Here is a 25589-nt window from a genome sequence, read left to right as displayed (position 1 = left end):
TATATAAGCAATACAAAGTGAGAGAATATAATAATAATAATAAACAATAAGATAGTGTGTCATGTCACACGTGTCATCACTCACGTGATTGGCTTACAAGGCACCTATGACCAGCATGTTCCAACATTAAGAAATGAAGAGACTTAAATTGGTAATGATATGTGAACTCCCGAGAGCACCCAAGTGTTGTTCAAAGACAACTTGCATGCTTATAACTATGTAAACTTTCTATCATACTTTTGTTTCGTTATTTCAACTTTTGTAGTTAGCATTTTTAGCTTTACAAGTAAAATAGGTTATTTTTTTTAGTTTTATGCTTGGTCTTTCTATCGTAGTTTTCTTCTCTACCAAAACTTATATCCAAAAGGTGATATCGAGTTGATGGATCGTAACCCAAACCTCATATAGATCAACCTTCGTATCACCCTCTACACCATCGCCCCCTAACTCAACCCTCTTCCTCTTGCCCTCTCCTATATTGTTGCCTTCCATCCTTATCCTCCTCAAATGATGACATCCTCCTCCTCACCCTCTACCACTTGCACTCTTAGCTTTGCAATGCACTCTAGAGGAGTTCCACTTGGATTCCTGGGTGACCTATTATTTCATCACTATGGATGTTTCCTAGAGTTGGATAGTTGATGCCTTGTATATTCTCTAGGATCTCAAGCTACTTGTCTCAGTATCCCATGGACATTGACCACCGTGGAGGATGTTAGAGATAGTGTGACAAGGCAAAGGGAGATAGAGGTGGAAGCAATAATCAATTATGCCTACTCGGAATAGGTGGCTAAGGCAAGGGATATTTAAGATATTATAAAAAAACATCAAATGAGAAAAATAAAAACCAGGATAACCTTATGGAAAAACCCAAAGATAGAAAGAGAGGTCGAGGAAATCATATATATATATATATATATATATATATATATATATATATATATATATATATCATAGTTGTTTTTTATTTGGGCACTCTTTTTTTAATGTCGCCCTCGACCTCGACCAACTTGATGAAAATATCCCTCCCCTGTCGCCCTCGATTATTGTCACCTTTGTTATTGTTGTTGTCCCCCTTATTCCCATCACGTGTGATACCTCCTCCTTTGTCGCTCCCCTTGCTCTGCCACCTCTTTCCTCCCCACTTTCCCTTCCCATTCCCTCATTCCTCTTCTTCCCTTCCTTCTTTCCCCACTACTCCACAAAGCACCCCCACCCCCCTCCTCCCCATGCACCCCCCCTCTCAACAATGTGCATAGGTGATTGAATTATTGGAGTTCTTTATCGAGAGCAACTCCTTAGAGATATTGTAGACGGAGAAGTAGATGACATAAGTGAGGTTAGCATTGAGACTCATGGCACGAGGAAGGGGCCCCTCTGCCTAGAGAATAAAGTGAATAGCATGGCAAAGACCAAGTGACAGAGTGGAAGGGCGAGGAGCTAGCTTGCATCTGGGTCTTGAGGGTTTCAACGAGGAACATAGAGGTGTACTTAACCACTCCCATAGCAAATCCAACCACCATGAATTACAAAAGAGAGGAGGGAGAGGAGAAGGGGGAAGAGAGGAGGCACCGTAATGGCGAGGATGATGATGATAGTTAGGGGCAATTATAGTGGTCAACGAAGGTTGATGGAGAAAGAGATATTTTCATCAAATTAATAAAAAAACCATAGGTTAAAATCAAAGGGATCATTTGGTAAAAACCCGACAGATGATATTTTTAAATTATATATATAATTATTTTTTTGAAAGGATATTTAGGTAACATTAAAATGTATTGGAGTACATATATTATTCTCATTGGCTTGATAGATATAAGAACTTTTTGTAGTTGAAATGAAATAATTTTTACTATGTTTTATTTTTCCCATGTTTCTCTTTAGTTCTATTTTTTAAATAGAAAAAAAAATATTACGGCTACTTGCGAAATGATTACACTTGATTCCCAAAAGATATGTCTATTATAATCTAATAAGGATGACCTAATGTACATGACTCTCACCAATGGGACATGAAGAGATTTAGCAGATGACACGATATTAATTTTTATTAAAATTTATATGAGAACACTCATAATTTATATCCGATGAAAGACACTTCCCATTGCACCTGCAATACATAATTTCATGCCATTTGGGCTTTAGAACTATAATAATTATAAAATGCTCAAACTTTAATATTTTTATCCCAAAAAAACATTTCTTTCTCTCATGTTTTCATACATACGGAAAAAAGAAAACTAACCAAACAGTAAATACATTAATCAATATGAAAATACATGAACAATTATGAGAGAGGGGGAAAAAAGACTTGGGCAAAAAAAAACAAATACATAGATAAAATACATGAATAAACACTATAGATAAGAGGAAAATATCTCATTTTAAGAAGATTCGTATATACACTAACACACGTTTAAATAAGATAAGAGGAAAGCAAAAGTTCATAACAACCTAAACAGATAGACGCTTTGTTCCCTCTTCCATCCTCCTGCTGCTTCCCATGGCGTTCCGATCCGTGTTCGACGGCGGAGCCCTGCGGACGGAATTCGAGAGCGCCGGCATCAGCCCCCACTTCGTCCCCCTCATCTGGAAGTAACTAATCAACAACTCCCTCTCTCCCTCGCTCAACGCCTCCTAATTTGCCTTCTTAGGGTTTTGTTTCTTCTTCGACCATCATCGTGTGATCTCTTTCCGCTGTGAATTTGAGCAGGTACGTCCTCCACAACCCTGGCTGCGATCTAAGCGGCGTGCCCTCGCTTCCTTCGGCGGCGTACCCTCTACTCAGCTCCAAGTTCCGGCCACTCACCTCCTTTCTCTCCTCCGCCCTCGACTCCAACGACCGACTCACAACCAAGCTCCTCATCCGTCTACAGGTCTCGCATCTTTCTCTGTCTTGTCCGATCTGGGGCTGACAGATTGGATTCTGATGTTCCCCGTTTGATTTCACTTGTTGCTTGAGATTGCTGTGGCTCTGCCTATTGTGTGCTGATAGAATGAATTCTAATGTCAATTGCTAGGTTGAGCTGTGGACCTCGGGCTTGTTGGTTTTATGTCAATTTCTACTTTAGTTTTGTTGTAGATAGTTTGATTTGGTCAAACTTTAGATTTCGCTCGCCCTTCATCCCATTTGTGATTGTGGTGCTTCGTAGACAGAAAAATGGAATGCATTAGAGTCAGGGGTCTGATGAGTAGCCATGTTAGCTATGTTTTTTGTGACCGATGCTCTGGTCCTGGTTTTCACTACGATACTAGCCTTTCAGGTCACCTATATCATTTTTTCACCGTAAACAAATAATTTTTTATTTTATTTTCACACCTTTCTCTTTACATTCAAATTGTCTTGCTTTCGAGATTCATGATGGTAACTAAAATTGAACCACTAGGAGCATTACTTAATGCGACAATAAGTATCTGTAGCTTTACCTTTCATAAGTTCTAGTCGTTTGCGCTTCAAAAATGTGCTTGACAAGAACCAAGTAGATGGATTGGGAGATAAGGGATTAGGAAGAATGCCCCTTCTCCTCACATAGCTAATTTCCCACCTAAGGTAAGGTATAAAGTGTTATTTTTCAATATTTGACTCTATAAATCTTTTAATGGTTGTCTAACTTATTCCATATACATAATGATTAAATAATTAATATTATTCGAAGATAATATTGAATTAAAAGAATAAATTGTGTTCAGCTAGTGCGTAGTTTGATTTGTTGATTTGTCACTGCAGCCCTACCTAAATGGAATCTAGTCCCAAGCCATCTCAACCCATTATCACACCTCTGTGTATGCACCATAAACGTAGCTTGTCTGAACTACGAGAAGATTCGAAAGTTCCGTTTGAAATTTTGAAGCTCTAGCACTGCCAGATTAATCTACTCAGTTACTGAGAACAAGTATAAAGGTATTATTTTCGAAGAAAAAAAGGCTTTAAATTTTATAAAGGACAGACGAGTGAATGATGTCAAACCTTTATTATTAATTAGACTTGTCCTAAGAAGACTTTATGATCTTACAGAAGACAGATGAGTGAATAATGATAAAAAAATTATTATTAATTAGACTTGTCCTATGAAGACTTTATGATCTTTTTATAGAACAGCTTAAGTGTTATCTTGCTAAAGAAAAGGATATTATTGTTGTTTTTATTTTTTTTATTATCAGAATGGCAACTCTGTGGAGGCTGTAATTATGAGATATGACACACGACAAGGAAAATATGATGGAAAACCTCGTTCTGGGGGTCCTAGATCAACCTTGTGTGTCTCATCCCAGGTGCGACCATTCTGTTTGCTCTGGTGTAATAGCCATATTCTGGTTTATGACAAATAATCTTAGCTAGACTATTGAATGCCATGTTTCTGGTTAAGATTCTGCAGTTATTCTTTTTTCAAGAGCTTTGAGTTCCATAACCAGCTTGTTTTCAGGTGGGCTGCAAAATGGGTTGTAAATTCTGTGCTACTGGGACAATGGGTTTTAAGAACAATCTTTCATCAGGAGAGATTGTGGAACAATTGGTGCATGCATCTCGCATCACACATATACGGAATGTTGTTTTCATGGTAATATATGTGTTAGCATCTCTTGTTCTGAAACTTGTTTTGTCTTGTTACACATATCATGAATGTTGCTTTAGCATGCATTAGTGTCAATTTGCTTTGTTGACATTGAATAAGTTTTGTGAATAATCTTTCGATAGGAGAGATTGTGGAACAATTGTTGCATGTATCTCACTTTACTCATATGCAGAATTCTGTTTTCATGGTAATATATGTGTTAGCATCTTTTGTCTATAACTTATTGTCTTGTTGCACATGTCAATAGTGTTGCTTTAGAATTCATTAGGGTCGATTAAGTGAAGTCATCAGATGCCTGAGCGCTCACCTTGGCACCCAAGCGAGGTGAGAGCGCTTGATAAGTAGGCTAGGCGAGCGACTTCAATCGGGCGTGGCCCAGGCGTTGGGTGGACCAAGCGCCTACCTGATTCAACTTAGGCTGGGTTGAGCCTAAGTCGAGCCAATTTGGTTCAATTGAACTAGATGAATGGTCTCACTCAAATAGCTACTTGCTACCCTCCCAACCCCTTATTTCCTTCTGCATACTTCTTCCACCTCTCCTTATGTTTCTTTCTCTTGTAATCATGTAATGTTAATCATTATTAATAATGGTCCATAGTCTACGAATTTGATGGTCATTGACTTTCTTGAGGGAAATTGTTAAATTTTTAACATTAATCTTCTTTTTCTTTTAGCAGTTTTATTATTAGATTTGGACAATATAGTACTTTGGTATTTTAAATGAATGCAGTTTGATGTTTTGATGGTGATATTTAAGTACCTAGCTTTGCTAGGGCGTTTTGGCACCTTGGTGCCTTTTAGTGTCTAGCGTTTTTTACTACACTGGGTATTGTTGACTATGGATAGGCATTGGTTGATTATGCTTACAGTTGTTTTGATCTGTTTGAAATCTTAAACCAGATTGATAAAAGGGAAATATAAATGTGCAACAATTTGAAAGTATTCACAACCTTTCAAAACTATTTGGCATGTGATGCAGGTGAACTTTTAATTTTGGTTCTTCTCTGCTTTAGCTCTAAATATATTTGTGTTTTGCAACACACTTATCTCAAGCATCTTCTTATTGTACACAGAGCTTCTCTATTTTGCCATTGAGAATAGCTAGTGAATTTTGTATTCTATACCTAGATGACTCCTTGGCCTTATTGATGGTTGTACTTACACAGGGCATGGGGGAACCATTAAACAACTATGCAGCTTTAGTGGAAGCCATCCAGATCATGACAGGATTTCCATTTCAGCTATCACCTAAAAAAATTACTGTATCAACTGTAGGTACTAACTGCTAATGCATTTTTTAAAATATTATTGGTGGATTTATTACGTCCTTTCCTTCATGTGTACTTGCTTTCATTCATTTTATTTTCTGAGTTTGAAATGTATCAACCTCATCAAACCTTGATTCCCATTGTGCATTTCTTGGTGGAACAGTTATCTAAATTTTATTGTCAAAATACTTGACAATTTTCCATGTCAGGCATTTATTTATATTTTGGTTTGCTTTTCATTTCTGTCTAGGGCTAAAGCCATTTAAGCTGTCATCCAAACAGGTTACAATCCCAGTGTGTTTGTCATGTCTATCAAGGGCTATATTCCTATTATTGAGTTGTAGCCTAAATATCTCTCAGTAAGGATGCTTATCTTGTTTCCTGTAAGCCGTACAATAGCATAAACAGTTATGTTGGAGCATGTTCTACATTGTAATAGGATGTTTGATACTTTTAGTATTCACTAAAGCTTGACTCTTATATGGCCTTTCTCACTCTAATTAGATAAGGGTTTCCTGTAGATTTCAATATAATTTATATTGGTGAACACCGCACCGCAGAGGACATTTGTTTGGTTATGGATTTGTTTGTGAATATTAATTTGTATTATATATCATAATTTCTTGATGGAACCTGTTCAAATTTAATCTGATACTTGGCTTTCATCTTTCATGGTCTTCATCATTTCCAAAAGATTATTTATTTTCCCTTTCACAATAATCACTTAAATGTGTTTCTTGTACTTCCTTTTTTTTCTTGTTTGGGTATTGACATCTTATTTCTGTTGATCCTCTTTATGTTTTATTTCTTTTTTGTCTACTTTAAAGTTGTCTTTATATTGATGTGATCACTTTCATTAATGCTATCTCTACCCATTTACTTGTTTCTTCTAGTTCTTGATTTTTCTGTTTGGGTTTTTCATCTTGTTTCTGTTGATCCTCTTGTGTTGTTTCTCTTCTGTGTGCTTAATAGAATTGTTCTTGTATTGATATGATCACTATCATTGATGCAGTATTGCATCTCGACTTAAGTACAACATGCCTATTACAACTTCAGATTAGCTTTTATCTTTACATCTCATAGCCACACTTTTATTTTCTTGTTAATTCAAAGTAAAGGAGCCTTTAATATATGATTATGGTTTATTGTCTAAACATCAACAACACTTTTGTGTGAATTGCAACATACATATATTAATAACATCAGAAAAAAATTTAATAAAAAAATATACATATCAGTTTTTTGTTAATAAGCCATTTTGTCACCATTTTGTGCAAACAAAATCAGTAAGGCACATAGCAGTATCTTTCCATTCTGTTTAAAATGAAATGAATATCTTTTTGCTACTAAATTAACATGTATGCATCTTAAATTCATCTGCAGTTGATTATTTATCTATTATTAGCCAAGTTTCATAGACAGTCACTGTTAATAGTTCACAAAATGATAATATTTCTGTTATACATTCTGTAGGTTGGGATAATTCATGCCATCAACAAGCTGCCTATTGACCTTCCAACTGTGAATCTAGCTGTGTCATTGCATGCACCAGATCAGGATATTCGTTGCCAGATAATGCCAGCAGCACGAGCTTTTCCTTTGGGAAAACTTATGGATGCATTACAGACCTATCAAAAAAACACGTGAGAACTAGGAAACTGTGCCCATATGCTGAATATGTTGTCTTTATTATTTTCAAGTTTAGTCAAATCTTTTTATGACCCTTGATTGCAGTCAGCAGAAAGTCTTTGTAGAGTACATCATGCTTGATGGGGTCAATGATCACGAGCAGCATGCTCACCAACTGGGCAAATTACTAGTAACATTTAAAGTGGTGAGCTTATCGTCTAAAATATTGTTTGCTGTCCACTTTTGAAACTGATTAACTTCTTATGGCCATTTAATGAAAAGCATTTGTTTGTTTGAACAAGCACAGAAATGAAAAAAGGTAGTAATATTTTGATATGCTGTGATGTACTGACTTAAGACGCCTTTACAAGATATGAAAAACATCCCATCAGAAATATGAATCTTTTGGCTACAAAAATTAGACTTTATAGTTTAATTACTGAAGGTCGTAGTTGTTGGGTACAACATATGAATCTTTATCTTGTTGACTACAAGATATGAATTGTTTTGGCTACACATTTCATCAGAAATATTTTTTTATAGTTAATTATTGAAGGGATTTTTGGTCTTGTCCTATCTAATCGTGCTAGATTGTTTCCTTGTTTTCCTGTAATAAGCAAAATTGATTTTAGTTCTAGATTGAGAAGTTATATTTGGCAGCAAATGTCATGATAAATGAGCTAAAATAGTTTTTGATATATTTTGTTTTTCTGATAATTTGAAGCAAAAACATTACTATGTCAATAGCTGTCTTACTGCTATTTTTGTTGTGTGTGTCAAATGAGCTGGCCACTTTCACCAGAAAAATGTTATCCTGATAGCTGCATACGATTCATCGAGTTAGGAATTCAAAAGCTTTGTCCATGTGTTGTTGAAGAATATTGTCTATTTGAATGGAGGTTTGTTTTGTTTGAAAATGGATCAAAATTAGGTGTAAACAGTTTGGAGTTGGTCCACAGGCCATGGTCTTTATATTATGACAGTTATCCATTGTGAGGTCACTGTTGGTCTTCACTGACTTTTCAGTTTGAGATGTTAAATTTACGTGTCATATTTTTTAGAAATGTTCATAAAACAGACTGCCTTAATGTCTCTGCAGCTTAGCTGTTCAGAAGTGCCATTCCTATAAACTGTCAGATCGCCAATATAGCCTTGATGTCATCCATCATCTGTACTTTAGGAACTAGCTGTTCAGAAGTGCCATTCCTATAAACTGTCAGATCGCCAATATAGCCTTGATGTCATCCATCATCTGTACTTTAGGAACTAATTAGTTCAGGAAATTCTTCATCTCAATATTGGATGTGCAAGCTGCACAAGAAATGTGTACAATGCCTGATCCAGTTTCTAACTGTTTTTAGTTGGAGACAGGTGGTAAACTTGATACCTTTCAATCCGATTGGTAATTCGAGTTGTTTCAGGACTAGCAGTGAAGAGAATGTGAGAACATTCCAAAAAGTTCTTAGAGGTGTATACAATATCCGGACAACAATTCGTCAAGAGATGGGCCAAGACATCAGTGGTGCCTGTGGGCAGCTGGTGGTGAATCTTGCAGAACAAAGATCAGCTGGTGGTGCAAGTATCTTGAAGGACATCGAGGATCTCCATATCTGATATCAATGATCTTCACAAGTAACTAGTCCTCCTCCTTCATGGTAGCGCTATGTTTTCCAAGCTTTCTCCGGTTCTGCCATCAAATCAAATATCCAAGTCCTTTTTATGGTTCTGCCTGCGCATGAGATGGTTTTTGAGTTTGTTCAGTATGATTGGCGCAACTATTATGTAAATGCTACCAATCAGACATTTCACAATTCAAGTGCCTCCAAAAACACTTGAACACAGACCTAATTTTCTTAGGGATCAAGTTTTTTCATGAATTAACTTGCTAAATCACTATAACAAAGGGTTTTTGCACTAATGTAAATAATGCATTGTTTGGAAACGAAGGTTTTTTGTTCTTTCCTGGTTCAGCAATACTAGCGACTTTTGCCACTCTAAATGACAACCGCTTGCATCTTCTACTTCATTGTATTGACATGATCATGTTATGCAACCAATCAATTCTCTTGATAGTTCATTTGATCTTATACCTTGAATTAAATTTTGTTTTCAGTTACTACAGATCACTGTGGGCCTGCGACGATGAGAGCTACGGCTTATTCTTCATGGTTTATTCTGTTGCGCGGCCCACCCTGTGGAAACGCCCTCTGGAGTTTCCCAGACGTTATCGAGCTTTAAACACATGTTGGACTGCATGTACTTAATCAACTGATCTGGTCCAGATGTCATCTAATGGCGTTCGATAGGAAATTGGTAATCGAGGCTCATTTCAACAAATCTAATTCTTACCTTAACTGAGATTCATGGAGAGGTTGATACTAGAAGCATCCACATACGTTTTTGGGCGTCATCCCCCTCAAAGATGTGGATCCAAAATCCGCACGATTTGTAGAGAGAAATATACACCAAGGTTTCATTTAGTTTAGCGGCACATTTGAAACGAGAATATGACTATAAACCTATATAGGATTATATGGACTTGCGATCGGATGCCATGAATAATGCTATAAAATTATCAACAGGCAGAGTACAAAGATGAAGCGCACGCATTTGGAGCATTGTGCTATGCATGCTGCCTTTTTTTGCCCTTCTTAAATTTCCTTTTATTGTAAGAAGAAGACAAAGGCCGTCATTTTGGGTTACCCTCGTATCTCATGCATTCTCACGGCATCGTATGTCAGCGATAACTGATCGGATTCGTTTGGTATCTTCGTACCTACCAACTAGTCGTTCGTTCGGTGCGGCCCACGCCCACAGTTGCCATTAGCAGCCGGAGAGGAAGAGGTGGGGCCGTAGCTAACGCTTCATGGGGTGAGCGAGCGACCGATACCTGTAAGTGTTACCTCTGCCCATCTACTCCTCACCGGGCCATTGGCTCGTGTGGAGTCGCTGGGTGGGGGGCCCGTCGTTCGATGAGTGGCCAAGCCAGAGCGGTCACGAAAAGTATTATTATTATTATTGTTAATTTCTTTTTTTATTTTTATTCTACTCCCCCCCTGTTCCCCAGGCCAGTAGGGTCTGCCTCTTTACATCTGTAGCAGAACTCCGTCTCTTCTCGTCCGCAGCCATGAAAGGACCGGGGCTATTCTCCGACATCGGCAGGACGGCCAAAGGTATCTCATCTTTTCCCAATCTCTCTTTTTCCTCGAAACTTGAAGTTTTCTGTTTTTTTTTTTTTTGTTCGGCAACTCAGATCTGCTGATCAAGGACTACACCTGCGACCAGAAGCTAACCATCTCCACCTCCAGCGCCTCCGGTGTGGTAATCGTCCTCTACGGCTCTCCCCGTTACCCTTACTTTGCTCTTGTCGATTTCTGATGAATTTGGAATCTTTGATGACGAGCTTATTTTCTAGGTTTTGCAATTTCAATGTCGAATCATGTTGATTGGCTCCGTAATCTAATAGTTGCTGCCGATCTGATTGACGTTCGTTTCTTTTTCTTTGTGAAGATTTAGGATGGTCCCATTTGTAGCGCTTGTTGCTCCAAGGAGATCAGGAATAACTTCTGCGTGTGTATCTGGAATTATGGGCATTTCTTTTTTCCGCTTAATTTGTGGATTTGCAAGTGGTTGATTGGTTTTTGTCATTTCTGGAATTTGGGGTGGCTTAAATAGTCTGCCTCGATTTAATGCCCTTTTATGCGGCTCTTCATGTCTGTGGTTCACAGTTTCGTAATGTTGGATGTGGTTTTATTTGTTCTGTTAACTGTTAACTGCACATTTGATTTTTCCTATTATATGTAGTTATACTTTTTGTTCTGTTGATTGGGTATTTCAATGTGGCCAGGTGTTGTCCTTGTGTGCGGTCATGCTGTGTCTTGCTAGCTTTCCTTTGTATATGATTACCTGAAAATTGATTCTGTCATATATTTATTTCTGAGTTTTGGATTTCTTTTGCCTTCTGGAATTTTGCTTCTTCCATGCCCTCTTTGTCTATGAAAACCTCATTCATTTATTATCATTTTATATTTCTCAAATGATGTGAATAACTGCCCTTTCTTATACTGTTCTCTGAATCTACGTTTTTATCTTTTTTTTTCGATTTATATTTACTATTAGGTTGATATGATGTTTCTTGATATAGCTTTGACTCTTTGGACTATTAAATTCGTCTGAAATTTTCAACTTTTCTTTGTTTGTTTGTTTCTTTTATATTTGAATATGCTGTATTCTTTCTCTTGATTTCGTGACCCTTTGGTGTCAGAAATCAAATTTTAGAGTTACTTTTTTATAATTGAAGCTCTACTGTCTTCTTGAATGTATTGGCTTTGGATAGAAAGTTGCTTTGCCATAGTTACTCCAAATTAGTATATTACCTTGTCAGGTGGTTCAAACATGGTTTTTCATTGCAAAGTATTTTTCAAGGAAAATTGCAAGCAAAAGAAGTATCTTTGCACTTAGAAAACATATTATCAAGGTTATTGTAAGAAAAGCTATAGTAGGCTGTCTGATTCCATGCATCAAATATTACCAAAGACCCATTCCTAGAAGAAAGAAGTATTGCTGATCATCTCCATTTGAGATGTTGGGTTCAGGGGAGAAAACCAACAGAAATACAGCGTTGACTGATTAAAAAAAGATGGCATGATGTTCAAATATTAAGAAGGCACATATCAGAAACTTGTGCTGTTGTACTCATAATATTTGTAGCAGGTTTCCCAACAGAATGGTAAGTGCTGCCTGAAATATGTGGCACAAATTGATACTGTTGACATAAAAGTGAGATAGGTGAGCAACAATGTTTGTTATGTTTTTATCAAGATCTATAAGGAGGATCTCTAGTATCTGTTATAACAGTTTCTTACATTCGGTCATGTTAATATTAATTGTGGCATAAAGGAACAGAGTGACAGTAATTAGAAATTCAGCTCTTAATCGATGCTGATGTATCTGTGCATTCTGTCCGAGTTGCGTCACAGCAGAACTGCATTAGTGTGTATAAAGGATCCAAATGCTGGTGGTGGTTGGGCCCCTGAATTCCAACAATCCAATCTATTTGAAGGCACATCTTTTATTACAATGTGTAGCGAGAGTCCAAGGTTGGTTCCTTGTGGTTAGAATGAGTTTAGATCAGATTTTATAGGCAAAGTCAATTGGCTGGGTTAGTTTGTGAGTTTCTTAGTGCATGTTAAGAGTCCCAGGTTGGTTCCTAGTGGTGAGTCTGATTCTAGTCATAAGTTTGATTGGTCTGATCATTGGTTTAACCCTATAATTAGAGTCAGTTTGGATCAGATTTTATATGCAAAGTCAATTGGCTGGGTTAGTTTGTGAGTTTCTTAGTGCATGTTAAGAGTCCCAGGTTGGTTCCTAGTGGTGAGTCTGATTCTAGTCATAAGTTTGATTGGTCTGATCATTGGTTTAACCCTATAATTAGAGTCAGTTTGGATCAGATTTTATAGGCAAAGTCAATTGGCTGGGTTAGTTAGTGAGTTGCTTAGTGCATGATAATGTCTGATAACAGCAGCTAACATCTAGTGAGAATCTTCTTTAACTGAGGTCTATCTGGACTCGAAGTTCTTAATTCATGACAATGATTGATCAGATCTTGGAGTCATAATATTTAATCACGTTAGTCCTTTTCCAAGTTGGAAAGAGCTCTGTTACAGAGATGAGGCAGGTAAAACATACTCGTTTAAGTAATTTGTTCTAAAGAAGAAAATTTTGATATCAACCTTTCCCTTCTCTCTCCCATTCTTTAATAATATTTTGTTTACTCTCTTTCTTCATTAGTAATTTACTTTCTCAGTCCTCATTACTATCAATTCCAAAGAGAATCTTATTTCTTTTTTAAACATATGATGTGCTTTTTAAAACATATTATGTGGATCCTTTGCCCTTGTTTCTAAGTCACACCTGTAAGCTATCTATATTTCCATGTAATGTATCATCAAGTAAGATTCGAAAGCTTGTTTTAGTGTCCAGATAATGGTAATGAGTGGAAAAAGAGTGTTTGCCTCTTTTTGCTGTGTCTTTACTCCATTAGCATTGACAAATGACTTCCATCTTTCTGTGGCAATAATGGTGACACTGTGATACATTGTATAAAAGGTGTACCCACCTGTTTTGTGACTAGTTTTGATGTTAATCTATTGGAGTGGTTCATATGACCTGAATCTTATTTCATTAAATGTGCAAATTTTGCATCTTGATCATGTGGGTACTTAATATTGAAGGTGCAGAAATAGCCATCATAGTTGTGATATATTATTTTGTATATTTTTCTTATTTACCTGAGATTGCATCCTCTTGGAAGAACAAATATTTCTAGAATCTTGTTTTCTATTTAACAAAAGAAGTTGTAACAATACTGAAACAATTCCTATGTGGTGTTCTCAAGACTAGATGGAATCTGCAATAGGGCCAAGGTCTGGTCATTTCTTATACTACTATGGTCTTTTTGGGAGTTCAATATGTTGTGGATGGGTTCCACAAAGTCAGGAGAAATCTGAACGGTCTTTATTTTGGCTGTAAACAGCTAATAATGCATAGAGTATGTCTTTTGTAATTATCTGATATTCTTATCCTTATCGTTTTTGCTGCTGTGTCAATGGGTTCTACATAATCAGGAGAAATCTGGTTAAGGTTCTTTGTGGGGTGTAAACTGCTAATAATTCTTGGTGCACCATTGATGACCAGAAACTAAAGAAGTATTGTCTTGGCCAATGGTCGTCTGCCCACTTTTTTTTTTGTCTTTCAATTTAATTTCTTTGTAATGACTACCGAGTCTTTTCCTGATTATTTCTATTGCCATATTAAAAACATTCATTGTTGCCCTCTTTCTTGAAATTGCATCAATCATCACCCATTACTCCCTCTCTCTCTCTCAATTAATCAATCTCCTGTTTCTTTCCTTCAAGCACCAGATACTACAACCTTGATCCAATAACCTCCACCACACTACAAATCTAATCTGTTTCCCCTAACAGCCAACCCTGGGCACTTTTGCTCGGAATGTGATAATTTTCAGAGACAAATTTGAAGAAAATTCTGTCGCAGTTTTGAAGTAGCACTTACATAATTTGTAGATTCTTCTTTTGTTGTTTGCATCTTTCTAGTGATCCTTATGTTCTGATATTTTAGTAAATTTGATGCTCATGACTTGATCTCAAACTATGTTAATTGCTAGCTGTGCATGTCTGAAGTTATTTGTTCCAGAAGTTATATTATCATGTATTTTCTTCTGGTTTCTTGTCTTGAGATATTCTTTTTCTGCATTTAACAGACTCCAAACTGTTTCTGATTCAATCTACAGGCACTTACTTCTGCTGCTGTCAAGAAAGGAGGGCTTTACTCTTTTGATGTCGGTACACAGTATACGTACAAGAATACCCTCATTAATGTCAAAATCGATACCGATTCGAATGTGTGTTTGTCGCCCCATTATCTTCTTGTCAGACACAAATTAGTAAGCAACGAAGAGGTTCTGATTTTTTTTTCTCTGCGTTTTCTACCAGATTTCTACCACTCTGACCATGGCAGAAATCTTACCATCCACAAAGACTATTGCTTCTATCAAGCTGCCCGATTATAACTCAGGAAAGGTAACAAGGTTTGATGGCAGTAATAATTATGACCTGATGAGCCTGGAGGCTGAAATCGAATTTTTACTCCATTCAGCTGGAGGTGCAATATCTCCATCATCATGCAAGTGTTGCCTCCGTGGTGGCTCTGAAGCAGAACCCTTTAGTTGAACTTTCTGGGACAGTTGGTGCCCAAGGCATTGCATTTGGTGCAGAGGCTGGCTTTGATACTGCCTCTGGAACTTTCATCAAATATACTGCTGGGATTGCCCTGAAGAAACCAGAATATAATGCTTCCATCATTCTGTAAGCATCTTTGTTGTTTATCACAAACCTCTTCTTCTGAGTTCCATGGCATCTTTACCAGTAACACTCTTGTCATCAGGGCGGATAAGGGAGACACTCTTAGAGCTTCATACGTGTACCATTTGGATGAGATGCAGAAGAGCTCTGTGGTCGCAGAGATCGTTAGAAGGTTCTCTACCAACGAGAACACGATGACTGTTGGAGGACAACATGCACTGGATCCCCAGACAACAGTGAAGGCAAGGCTCAACAACTCTGGCAAGCTCGGGGCTCTTCTCCAGCATGAGCTGAAGCCGAAATCCATTCTAACGATATCCGGTGAGTTCGACACCAAGGCCTTGGAAAGGACTCCCAAGTTTGGTTTGGCTCTTGCTCTCAAGCCTTGACCGTTAAATGTCGGAATGAATTGTGCATTTAGTGGTTGGATGGTGGAGGATTTTGTACAATAAACACAATCCACAGACATATTTTTGAAGTTTTGGATGCTGTGGGAACCAATTGTTTTGTTGGGATTTAGATTCACACTCTTATTATTGGAGGCGTTCTCACTAGTGCCAACTTGTAATGCTGCTTGTTTTTTGGGTGCCACCCTCAAAAAGTGTTGCATCATAGTTTGCAGAATTATCATCGGAAGTTCTCACAAACTTTTGTTGCTTTGATGTGCTCGTCATTTTCGACAAAATCGTTTCATAATGGACTTGTGCAACTTTGAAAGGTGCTGAGGAAAAGGATTCGTGGTTTGCAGACAAAGTCTAATGACATCAACCGCACGTCGTACTAATTTTCGGGGATTTGGTGTATCAGTCTCATGATCGAATGAGATTGGTGAGGGTTTTAAACCTGAGAACATGTTGAAGAATTACATTGATTGATTGCTCTCAAAATGAAAGAAATCTTGACTAGCCGAGTTTAATTGATCTCAAGAAAGTCGACCAACTAATAATCTCTTTTTTTTAAATTTATCGGATGAGGATTCAAATTTTTAACCTCCATCAAATGATTACATTGATAAAACTCTTTTAACAAATTATGTTAGGATCGAGTAACAGAGAGTATCAATAAAAATTTTATTTATTTTTCTTATTTATTTATGTTCTAACAATCTAAGGTGAATCTCTGTCACATTTTAATTAAGAATCTAACAAGGAACTAACTAACCCTCCATTCAAATTTAATTTCACATTGTATTTGATTGATCAGTTGTGCATCATTTTATAGATTTGATGACAAGAAAAGAAAAAAAAGAAGCATCAAGCATCCTAATATTGTTTAGGATGGCTCTCAAAAACCATGGAGTCGGCGATGAGTTGTTGTTGAGGTCGTCAACAATGAGCTTGGCATCAGATTGAACGAGCAGACTAGTCTAGCGGTGCGCAGAAGAAGCATGCTGAAGGCCTTCGAAAATAGCTGGAGCTTCTCTTCCATTGAAGCCAACGACCATTTTGGAGTTTGTGTTTGTCCTAAAAAGTTGTGATAATTAAGCCAACAACCAATTTTCTTCTAGTTAAGTTAAAGAGGAAAACTTCTCTTATAATTAGTTGTGATAATTATTTGTTTTAAGTGGACTCCATAAATGAAATGATTTAAGATGAAATCTTAACATATTTTGATTAAGGAATCAATGAAATTATTAGTTAATTAGTAAAAAAAATCTTGTTGTGAATTTTCAACTATTTAAACAAATAACTTTAGCAAAGAGTTCTCAAACGATAATTGCTCAAAAGTTCTCAAGTGACAAGGATAAATCACAACAAAACGCTTGTCATCGATTCTTCCTTTTCTCATCTTTCATCTTTCAACTAACAATACCTTCATTGATACTACTAAAGATGTTGATTCTATTATACTTGTTGTTACAATATCGAGGATGAAGATGAAACTATAGAATCTTATAATAAGTTGAAAGAAAAGAACTTCTTGCTTGCTGGTCTTGGTAGCTCTTAAGTTAGAAAGAGTCCTTGACCACTCAAAACTTATAGATAGAAGAGAGAATATATAAATTAAGAAATAATGTTTAGGAAGACGAACTAATAATATTTTCTTCTCTTGCTCTCTATGCGAGAACTTCCATAGAGCTATGAAAATTAAGATATAATGTTTTTATGATAAAAGTATTATGCATATGTGAAATTATGATAAACATGATGCATATATAAAATTATGAAAAATATTATGACATATGAAATGGGTAAGAAAACTACCATATGCAATATGATGAGTTTTATGTTAATTCTTTTGAAAAACGTGGGGGCTTTAAAATATGTTTCTGTTGATCAAAATCCTATTAAAAATATAAGTGTTAAATCTCGTATTTTGATGATGAAACTACTTAATATATGTTTATGATTTAATCTGCGTTTTGAGTGACGCAGGATGCTTAGATCAGGATTAGACAATTAAAGCAGGAAAATCATGTTGTGCCGGAGGAACATGTCAGAAGATTGGACGTCGGGCCGGTGGATTGGTCGACGTATCGACAGAAGGCTTCGGGCCGTGGACTCGGGCATCGGGCCAGGAAGAGCGGGTATTGTGCCAAGGATATCGGAGTTGCGGAGTCAAATGGCTGATTGGGCAATAGGCTGCAGGAGAGGACGATGCGCCAAAGAATCGGACGAAGCGTCGAGGGACCAATGACATACCGAACAACTTGGTTAATTGCTTAGGATTAATTGTCTCGATCGAAGTTATGTTTTAAGTGTGCATGATTAACTACGATGGAAGAAAGACATGCAATAGGAGTTGCGCCGGAGTCAAGACAATGATCACGTTGGGAGTTCGAGAGTTCGACGGAAGTTCAGACAGTCGTCGGAGGTTCTGCGGGAACAAATTCGAGAAGTCCATAAACTTACCAAAGAAGCTCGTCGGAACTCGCCAAGTGAATCATCGCAAGTCCAGGAGTTTGCCGGAAGTCCGTAGGAGCATCACCGAGGGTTCATCGGATGATCGAGGGAAGTTCACCGGAAGCTCGCTGGAAGAAGCGATTGACGCACAGGAGTAAGTTACAGTAAATGTCTTCGGAAAAATCGTATTTAGCACATTAATTAAGTTAGAAATGGGAGGTGATCCCATTAACTTAATCTTGGGGCAATTGGGCCCTTGAAAAACCCAAATTGGGCCGAATGGATCAACCCATTCGAACCCTGATTTCTGCCAGGCGGTTGAACCGCCCAAGGCAGGAGGTTGCACCACTTGGGGCTCAATCTCTGAGCGAGACTGGGCAGTGCAACCTCCCCTGACAGGAGGTGGCACCGCCTGAGCTCGGTCTTCGAGCTATAACAGGAGGTGTAACCACCCCTGATAGGAGGTAGCACCGCCCAGAGGCTCAGTCTTCGAGCTCTGCCAGGCGGTGCAACCGCTCCAGTCAGGAGGTGCAACCGTCTGATCCCGGAATTCCGGGAATTGACAGTTTTGAGCTCCAAATTTGAACTGGGCTGGGGCCTATAAATACCCCACCCATTCAGCACTGATAGGCAGCAATTTTACACCGAAATCTTGATCCTTTCTGTGATTCTTAGAGCTCAAAATTGTTGTAAAGGCCAAAAGTTCTTCTCCCTCTGTTCTTCCAAGTTCTGAGTTGTAAAGAGAGGAGAGAAAATTTCTGTAAGGGTTGTCTCCTAAGCCTGTCAAAAGGAGTGAAACTGTAAAAGGGTGGTTGACCTTCGCCTATTGAAGGAAGGTCTCTAGTTGACGTCGGTGACCTCGTCGGTGGAGGAAGCCAAAAGTGGAGTAGGTCAAGATTGACCGAACCACTCTAAATCTCGGTTTGCATTTACTTTGAGCATATTATCTTTACTGCAAACCTCCTCTGAAGCTTACTGCTTTTTGCGCATATACGATCGGGTTTCAAGCCTTTCACTTTCCGAATCAGCATTTAGACGTAAATCTGTTTTTTCGTACGATCATCATATTTCAGATTGCGTTTACGTTTTGAGCTCTACCATAACTACAAACTACCTTTATACTCTTGCTTAAACTGCATCTTGCCTAATCAAGTGATTTACGAATCAGCATTTAGACGTAAATCAGTTTCTTCATACGAACGTCGTATTTCAGTTTGCGCCTATATTCTGGTTTTCATCATAGCTGCAAACTGCCTTCATAGATTGACTTTAACATCATCTTGCTTAGAATCGGCTTTCACACAGAAATCGTTTTTATCATTCGAACGCAGTTTCGTTTTAATCGCAGAAAGTTTTTCGCTCCACTAATTCACCCCCCCCCCCCTCTTAGTGCTCTTGATCCTAACAATTGGTATCAGAGCCCGGTATTTCTCATTTCGGATTTACACCCGAGAGAAATGGCTCTTCATGGCTTTCAAGAGGGCTTATCGGTTATTTGTCCACCGTTGTTTAACGGACTGGACTACACTTATTGGAAAACTCGAATAAGAGTTTTCTTGATTTCTATGAATTTGGATTTATGGAATATCGTTGAAAACGGTTTTCAACTTCCCTCTAAACCGATGAACGAATGGTCGGATTTGGAGAAGAAGTATTTTTCTTTAAACGCAAAGGCTATGAATGCCTTATTTTGCGCTTTAGACAAAAATGAGTTCAATCGGATTTCTACGTGTGAAACGACTTTTGACATTTGGCGAACACTTAAAATCACGCACGAGGGAACTAGTAGAGTCAAAGACTCGAAAGTTAACATTTTATTGCATGATTTTGAGCTTTTTCGAATGCAACCAAGCGAGACTATAGGCGACATGTACACCCGTTTCACGGATGTTGTCAATAGTTTAAGAGCTCTTGGAAAATGTTTTTCAGATTTTGAACTCGTAAACAAGATTTTGCATTCTCTTTCTAAGAAGTGGGATTCAAAAGTAACTACAATACAAGAAGCTAAAAACCTAAACAACTTACCACTTGAAGAACTAATTGGTTCATTGATAACATATGAAATGGTGCACAATGCACATGATGAACATGATGAACAAAATCACCTTCCAAAGAACAGGAAGGATTTGGAACTCCGGACAAATGAATACCACTTGAGCGATGACTCAAGTGATGAGGACAATGATGAACTTGAACTTCGAACACTAAATCTTAATAAGTTTATTAAATAAAAATCTAAAATAGACAATGAACTTGAACAAAGGAAGAGGCCAAAGAAGAGGAAGGCAACCAAGGATGAATCAAGAACTTCCAAAGGTGAAACGGCGAATTGGGTTTTGACGGGCTTCGACTACAAGGTAAGTAACTCAACTCTTTTGAATTATTTTGAAATTACTTGAAGTTTTTCATGAGTGCTTAATTTAGATAGTAGGAATAAATTTTTTTTTTTGTTTTTCAAAAATTATATCATGTTTTTCTTTTTAGCATCTTTGGAAAACTAAAAATTTGATCATGAAAAGTATATTTCTAAGGTTTCATACATGTTATGTTTTGAAATGTTGAATGATGTATGCAACATTATGGATGATAGTGATAGTGCTTAAGATTAATCCATGCATGTGTATTTTGATGATTTTATGTCATGCATGAGCTTTTGAAGTAAATGTTGATTTGAAACTCTCATTTTGGATTAACATGTTTTTGGTTTAATCATATTAAGATGACATAGTGCATATACATCTATGTATGAATTTCTTGATAATCTTTTGATGATAGATGTGATATCATGATATTTTATTTTTGATGTGTTTGGTCTTGACGGCTTTATGACGAAACTTATGTTTTGATTTTAAATGATGATACATGTTTTCACAAAAAGACTTGAACACCCTCACATGAAATCAATTGTATGAAATGGAAATGAATTTTATATCCTATTGAGATTAATGAATTTATTTTACCAATCTTGTAAATCTCATGAAAATAAACATGATGAATATTTTGAAAATAAATGAGTGTATCATGCATTTGGTCTTAATGATTTCTCTTGAACATACTTAATAATGAATATTAAGATATTAAAAGGATATTATCATGGAATCATGCTTGATAATTTATTTTATAGAATTTATCTTTCTATGTTGACATTCTTTTAAAAAAGCAAAGGCATGCTTATAAGAAGCAAATCACATGAATAGAAATTTATAAAAATAAAATGTAATTCTCTATCTTATTGATTTTTTAATAAATCTATGCTTGTCATATATGAATTTATTGAATGTAATTTTGAGGATGATTTCAGATTTGATAAAAGCTTGATTCGTATTTACGACATAAGATACATTTTAAATATGAATCATGCTAAATGCTTCAATCATTTTCTATCTCTAGTGTTCTCGATTTTGATGAAATAGTAATAACGTTATTATGATTTTTTTTTATGAATTAACTTGAATGAAATTTTGTTTTAACCGAATCATGAAATTTCCCTTGACTTCTTGACTTAAGAATTTTGAAGAAACATGATGATTACTTGATATTTGATACTTGAAATTTCTTGTAAAATGTGATCTTGATAAGAACGTTTCAAGTTGCTCTTTGTGCTATATCTTTTCAAATGAATCATGAGCCTTGATATCATATATTCCATAATATAGAAATAACAAGATTTCTTTGCCTTGTATGTCTTATGTAATGATTGTACATCAATTTGCTTTATTATGAATTATATGAATCCTGATCGTGAACTTGTTAAGAAGAATTTTAATGAATCATGAATCATATCTTTGGTATTCACGAATTGATCCTAACAATTGATCCTCATTGATATCTTTCATTGATATGATAAATTATCATCTCATGATATATCGCATAATTATATCATGTTTTACGATTGTATCATGTGATCTTTGCTGAATTTTCACATTGATATTCTTCATGACATTATTTCTTTGCATTGTATGCTTCATGTGATAATATGAATACATGAAACACTTATGATATGATTTTTATATAATTTCGTGTATTTATAAAATATTTGTCTCATCACCCAATAACTCTTCTTGATATTCCTTATGTGATGATAAGAATACATAAAATATTCATTAATTTGTTTTATACAAATAAGAAGTTTCGATCATGTATGGTAGGATGTAATTTGACAAATTTGGTACCATCATGTTGCAAAATAAATGATGATTATGAATCATGCATTAATGATGATTGTATATTTTATGATTTGGCATGATGCATGCAATGATGAAATATTCATGAATTTGAAATGATGCATGCAATACTTATGACAATGATGTACATGATGTATTGCATATGATATGTATCATGAATGCTTTAAATGATGAATGTTTGGTATCATGATCAACATATTGATAAATGCTTAAAAATTTTAATGTTTGAGTATCATGTATGATATACCCATGATTGATTTATTTTTCGGTACCATGCATGAAAAATAAGGTTTTTGAAATTGTATATGTTTTAATTTGAATATATAATGATGCACAAATAAAATTGATACTTATCTTTATCATAATCTGAAAATTGAAAAAAGGGTCTTCCCTTCTTTTTGACAATGACAAAGGGGGAGCAAGAATTTCTAGCGTGGATATCATGAAAAGAGGCAAACTAGCTAGCTTACATAATTCAAGATGAAAGCAAAAATTACACTCCTCTAAAGAGAAGATGCAAATGTAACACTTGCCAAATTGTTTGCTTGCCTCTTGTAAAACATTATCTCTTGCTAGTTTGGCATTTTGCTAGCTTGCACTCTGCAAAGAAAGCAAAGATGACACTTCTCAAAAGAGAAGGAAGAGCTTGTTATCTTGAACATCACAAGCTTGTCAAACAAAAATTGCAAAAGTGCTATCTTGCCTATCTCAAGAAGCAAAACATGCTAAACTTACACCTTGCAATGGAAGTAAAATTGCGAGCTCAAACATCGCAAAGGAAGCAAAAATTTGCTAGCTTACAACTTGCATATTTCAAGAAGCAAGAGTTGTCTTCTTGAACATCTCTAAATTGCTAGCTTGCAAGTTCTAAAATGTTGTAACATTGCTAGCTTGCATGTTCTAGCTATATTGTATGTTGTAAAACTTACATATCTAAAACTTGATAGCTAGAATGTTCTAAGCATGATGTAACATTTGCTAAATTTTCTGGCTTCAAAACTGCATGATGATAAAACTTGATATTATGTTTTTCATGCAATAAGTTAAACTAATATTCCAAACACAAGAATAGTTGGACTTCTCCTTTTTGTTGATGACAAAGGGGGAGAAGTATGATGTTATGCATAAGTTTATGCATAAGTTCACGATGACATGTTCGTGTTGCAAGTATTCATGATGAATATTGCAATGACTTGAATTCAGTTTGAATTCAAGGTTCTATTAATATGGCATATTGATAGGGGGAGTTTGTTTAAACTCCGGGAGTTAAGTTTAACTCTGCCATCAAGTGGTTGTCATCATCAAAAAGGGGGAGATTGTTGAATCTCGTACTTTGATGATGAAACTACTTGATATATGTTTATGATTTAATCTGCGTTTTGAGTGACGCAAAATGCTTCGATCAAGACAATTAAAGTAGGAAAATCATGTTGTGCCGAAGGAACATGTCAGAAGATTGGACGTCGGGCCGGTGGATTGGTCGACGTATCAACAGAAGGCTTCGGGCCAAGAAGAGCGGGTATTGTGCCAAGGATATCGGAGTTGCAGAGTCAACTGGCTGATTGGGCAATAGGCTGCAGGAAAGGACGATGCGCCGAAGAATCAGACGAAGCGTCGAGGGACCAATGACATGCCGAACAACTTGGTTAATTGCTTAGGATTAATTGTCTCGATCGAAGTTATGTTTTAAGTGTACATGATTAACTACGATAGAAGAAAGACATGCAATAGGAGTTGCGCCGGAGTCAAGACAATGATCACGTTGGGAGTTCGAGAGTTCGACGGAAGTTTGGACAGTCGTCGGAGGTTCTGCGGGAACAAATCTGAGAAGTCCATAAACTTGCCAAAGAAGCTCGTCGGAACTCGCCAAGTGAATCGTCGCAAGTCCAGGAGTTTGCCGGAAGTCCGCAGGAGCATCACTAAGGGTTCATCGGATGATTGACGGAAGTTCGCCGGAAGCTCGCCGGAAGAAGCGATTGACGCACCAGAGCAAGTTGCAGTAAATGTCTTAGAAAAAATCGTAGTTAGCACATTGATTAAGTTAGAAATGGGAGGTGATCCCATTAACTTAATCTTGGGGCAATTGGGCCCTTGAAAAACCCAAATTGGGCCGAATGGATCAACCCATTCGAACCCTGATTTCTGTTAGGCGGTTGAACCGCCCAAGGCAGGAGGTTGCACCGCTTGGGGCTCAGTCTCCGAGCGAGACTGGGCAGTGCAACCTCCCCTGACAGGAGGTGGCACCGCTTAAGCTCGGTCTTCGAGCTCTATCAGGAGGTGCAACCGCCCCTAACAGGAGGTAGCACCGCCCAGAGGCTCAGTCTTCGAGCTCTGCCAAGCGGTGCAACCGCTCCAGTCAGGAGGTGCAACCGCCTGATCCCGGAATTCTAGGAATTGACAGTTTTGAGCTCCAAATTTGAACTGGGTTAGGGCCTATAAATACCCCACCCATTCAGCACTGATAGGCAGCAATTTTACACCGAAATCTTGATCCTTTATGTGATTCTTAGAGCTCAAAATTGTTGTAAAGGCCAAAAGTTCTTCTCCCTCTGTTCTTCCAAGTTCTGAGTTGTAAAGAGAGGAGAGAAAATTTCTGTAAGGGTTGTCTCCTAAGCCTGTCAAAAGGAGTGAAACTATAAAAGGGTGGTTGGCCTTCGCCTATTAAAGGAAGGCCTCTAGTTGACGTTGGTGACCTCGTCGGTGGAGGAAGCCAAAAGTGGAGTAGGTCAAGATTGACCGAACCACTCTAAATCTCGGTTTGCATTTACTTTGAGCATATTATCTTTACTGCAAACCTCCTCTGAAGCTTACTGCTTTCTGCGCATATACGATCGGGTTTCAAGCCTTTCACTTTCCGAATCAGCGTTTAGACGTAAATCTATTTTTTCGTACGATCATCATATTTCAGATTGCGTTTACGTTTTGAGCTCTACCATAACTGCAAACTGCCTTTATACTCTTGCTTAAACTGCATCTTGCCTAATCAAGTGATTTATGAATCAGCATTTAGACGTAAATCAGTTTCTTCGTACGAACATCGTATTTCAGTTTGCACCTATATTCTGGTTTTCATCATAGTTGCAAACTGCCTTCATAGATTGACTTTAACATCATCTTGCTTAGAATCGGCTTTCACACACAAATTGTTTTTATCGTTCGAACACAGTTTCGTTTTAATCGCAGAAAGTTTTCCACTACACTAATTCAA

General features: G+C 37.0%; 2 protein-coding genes across 5 annotated transcripts; both read left to right on the top strand.

The window, feature by feature from the left end:
- Positions 1-1927: 1927 nt before the first annotated feature.
- LOC135677678 (uncharacterized) lies at positions 1928-9740 on the top strand. 4 transcript variants are annotated; one of them, XM_065190068.1, is made up of 8 exons: positions 1939-2595; positions 2714-2876; positions 4162-4272; positions 4425-4559; positions 5741-5845; positions 7316-7485; positions 7577-7676; positions 9585-9740. In XM_065190068.1, exons 1-8 carry the CDS (start codon positions 2504-2506, stop codon positions 9615-9617), a joined length of 909 nt encoding a protein of 302 aa, XP_065046140.1. In that variant the 5' UTR covers positions 1939-2503; the 3' UTR covers positions 9618-9740. The 4 variants fall into 4 exon arrangements, with proteins under 4 accessions (XP_065046129.1, XP_065046140.1, XP_065046134.1 ...); XM_065190062.1 differs by lacking the exon at positions 9585-9740 and adding an exon at positions 8833-9032; XM_065190051.1 differs by lacking the exon at positions 9585-9740 and adding an exon at positions 8843-9445 and having other exon boundaries at positions 1949-2595.
- A 749-nt stretch (positions 9741-10489) lies between these two features.
- On the top strand, positions 10490-15908 carry LOC103973435 (mitochondrial outer membrane protein porin 5). Its single transcript, XM_009387998.3, has 6 exons — positions 10490-10644; positions 10725-10792; positions 14784-14894; positions 14986-15072; positions 15149-15357; positions 15437-15908. The coding sequence occupies exons 1-6, from the start codon at positions 10599-10601 to the stop codon at positions 15741-15743; spliced, it is 828 nt and encodes a 275-aa protein (XP_009386273.2). The 5' UTR covers positions 10490-10598; the 3' UTR covers positions 15744-15908.
- Positions 15909-25589: the final 9681 nt, after the last annotated feature.

This window comes from Musa acuminata, chromosome BXJ1-1 (assembly GCF_036884655.1).
Source record: "Musa acuminata AAA Group cultivar baxijiao chromosome BXJ1-1, Cavendish_Baxijiao_AAA, whole genome shotgun sequence".
NCBI lineage: Eukaryota > Viridiplantae > Streptophyta > Magnoliopsida > Zingiberales > Musaceae > Musa > Musa acuminata.
Note: the sequence above shows the minus strand (reverse complement) of the source record. Positions and strands in the feature narration are given on the sequence as shown.

What these genes read in the sequence shown, in the direction of transcription:
- LOC103973435 (XM_009387998.3), top strand. Translation starts at nt 10,599, where the DNA reads ATGAAAGGACCGGGGCTATTCTCCGACATCGGCAGGACGGCCAAAG. An exon ending in AAATCGATACCGATTCGAAT is followed by an intron (nt 14,895 to 14,985) that starts GTGTGTTTGTCG and finishes GTTTTCTACCAG; the next exon opens with ATTTCTACCACTCTGACCAT. An exon ending in CCGATTATAACTCAGGAAAG is followed by an intron (nt 15,073 to 15,148) that starts GTAACAAGGTTT and finishes TACTCCATTCAG; the next exon opens with CTGGAGGTGCAATATCTCCA.
- LOC135677678 (XM_065190051.1), top strand. Translation starts at nt 2,504, where the DNA reads ATGGCGTTCCGATCCGTGTTCGACGGCGGAGCCCTGCGGACGGAATTC. An exon ending in AGCTCCTCATCCGTCTACAG is followed by an intron (nt 2,877 to 4,161) that starts GTCTCGCATCTT and finishes TTTTATTATCAG; the next exon opens with AATGGCAACTCTGTGGAGGC. An exon ending in CAGACCTATCAAAAAAACAC is followed by an intron (nt 7,486 to 7,576) that starts GTGAGAACTAGG and finishes CCTTGATTGCAG; the next exon opens with TCAGCAGAAAGTCTTTGTAG.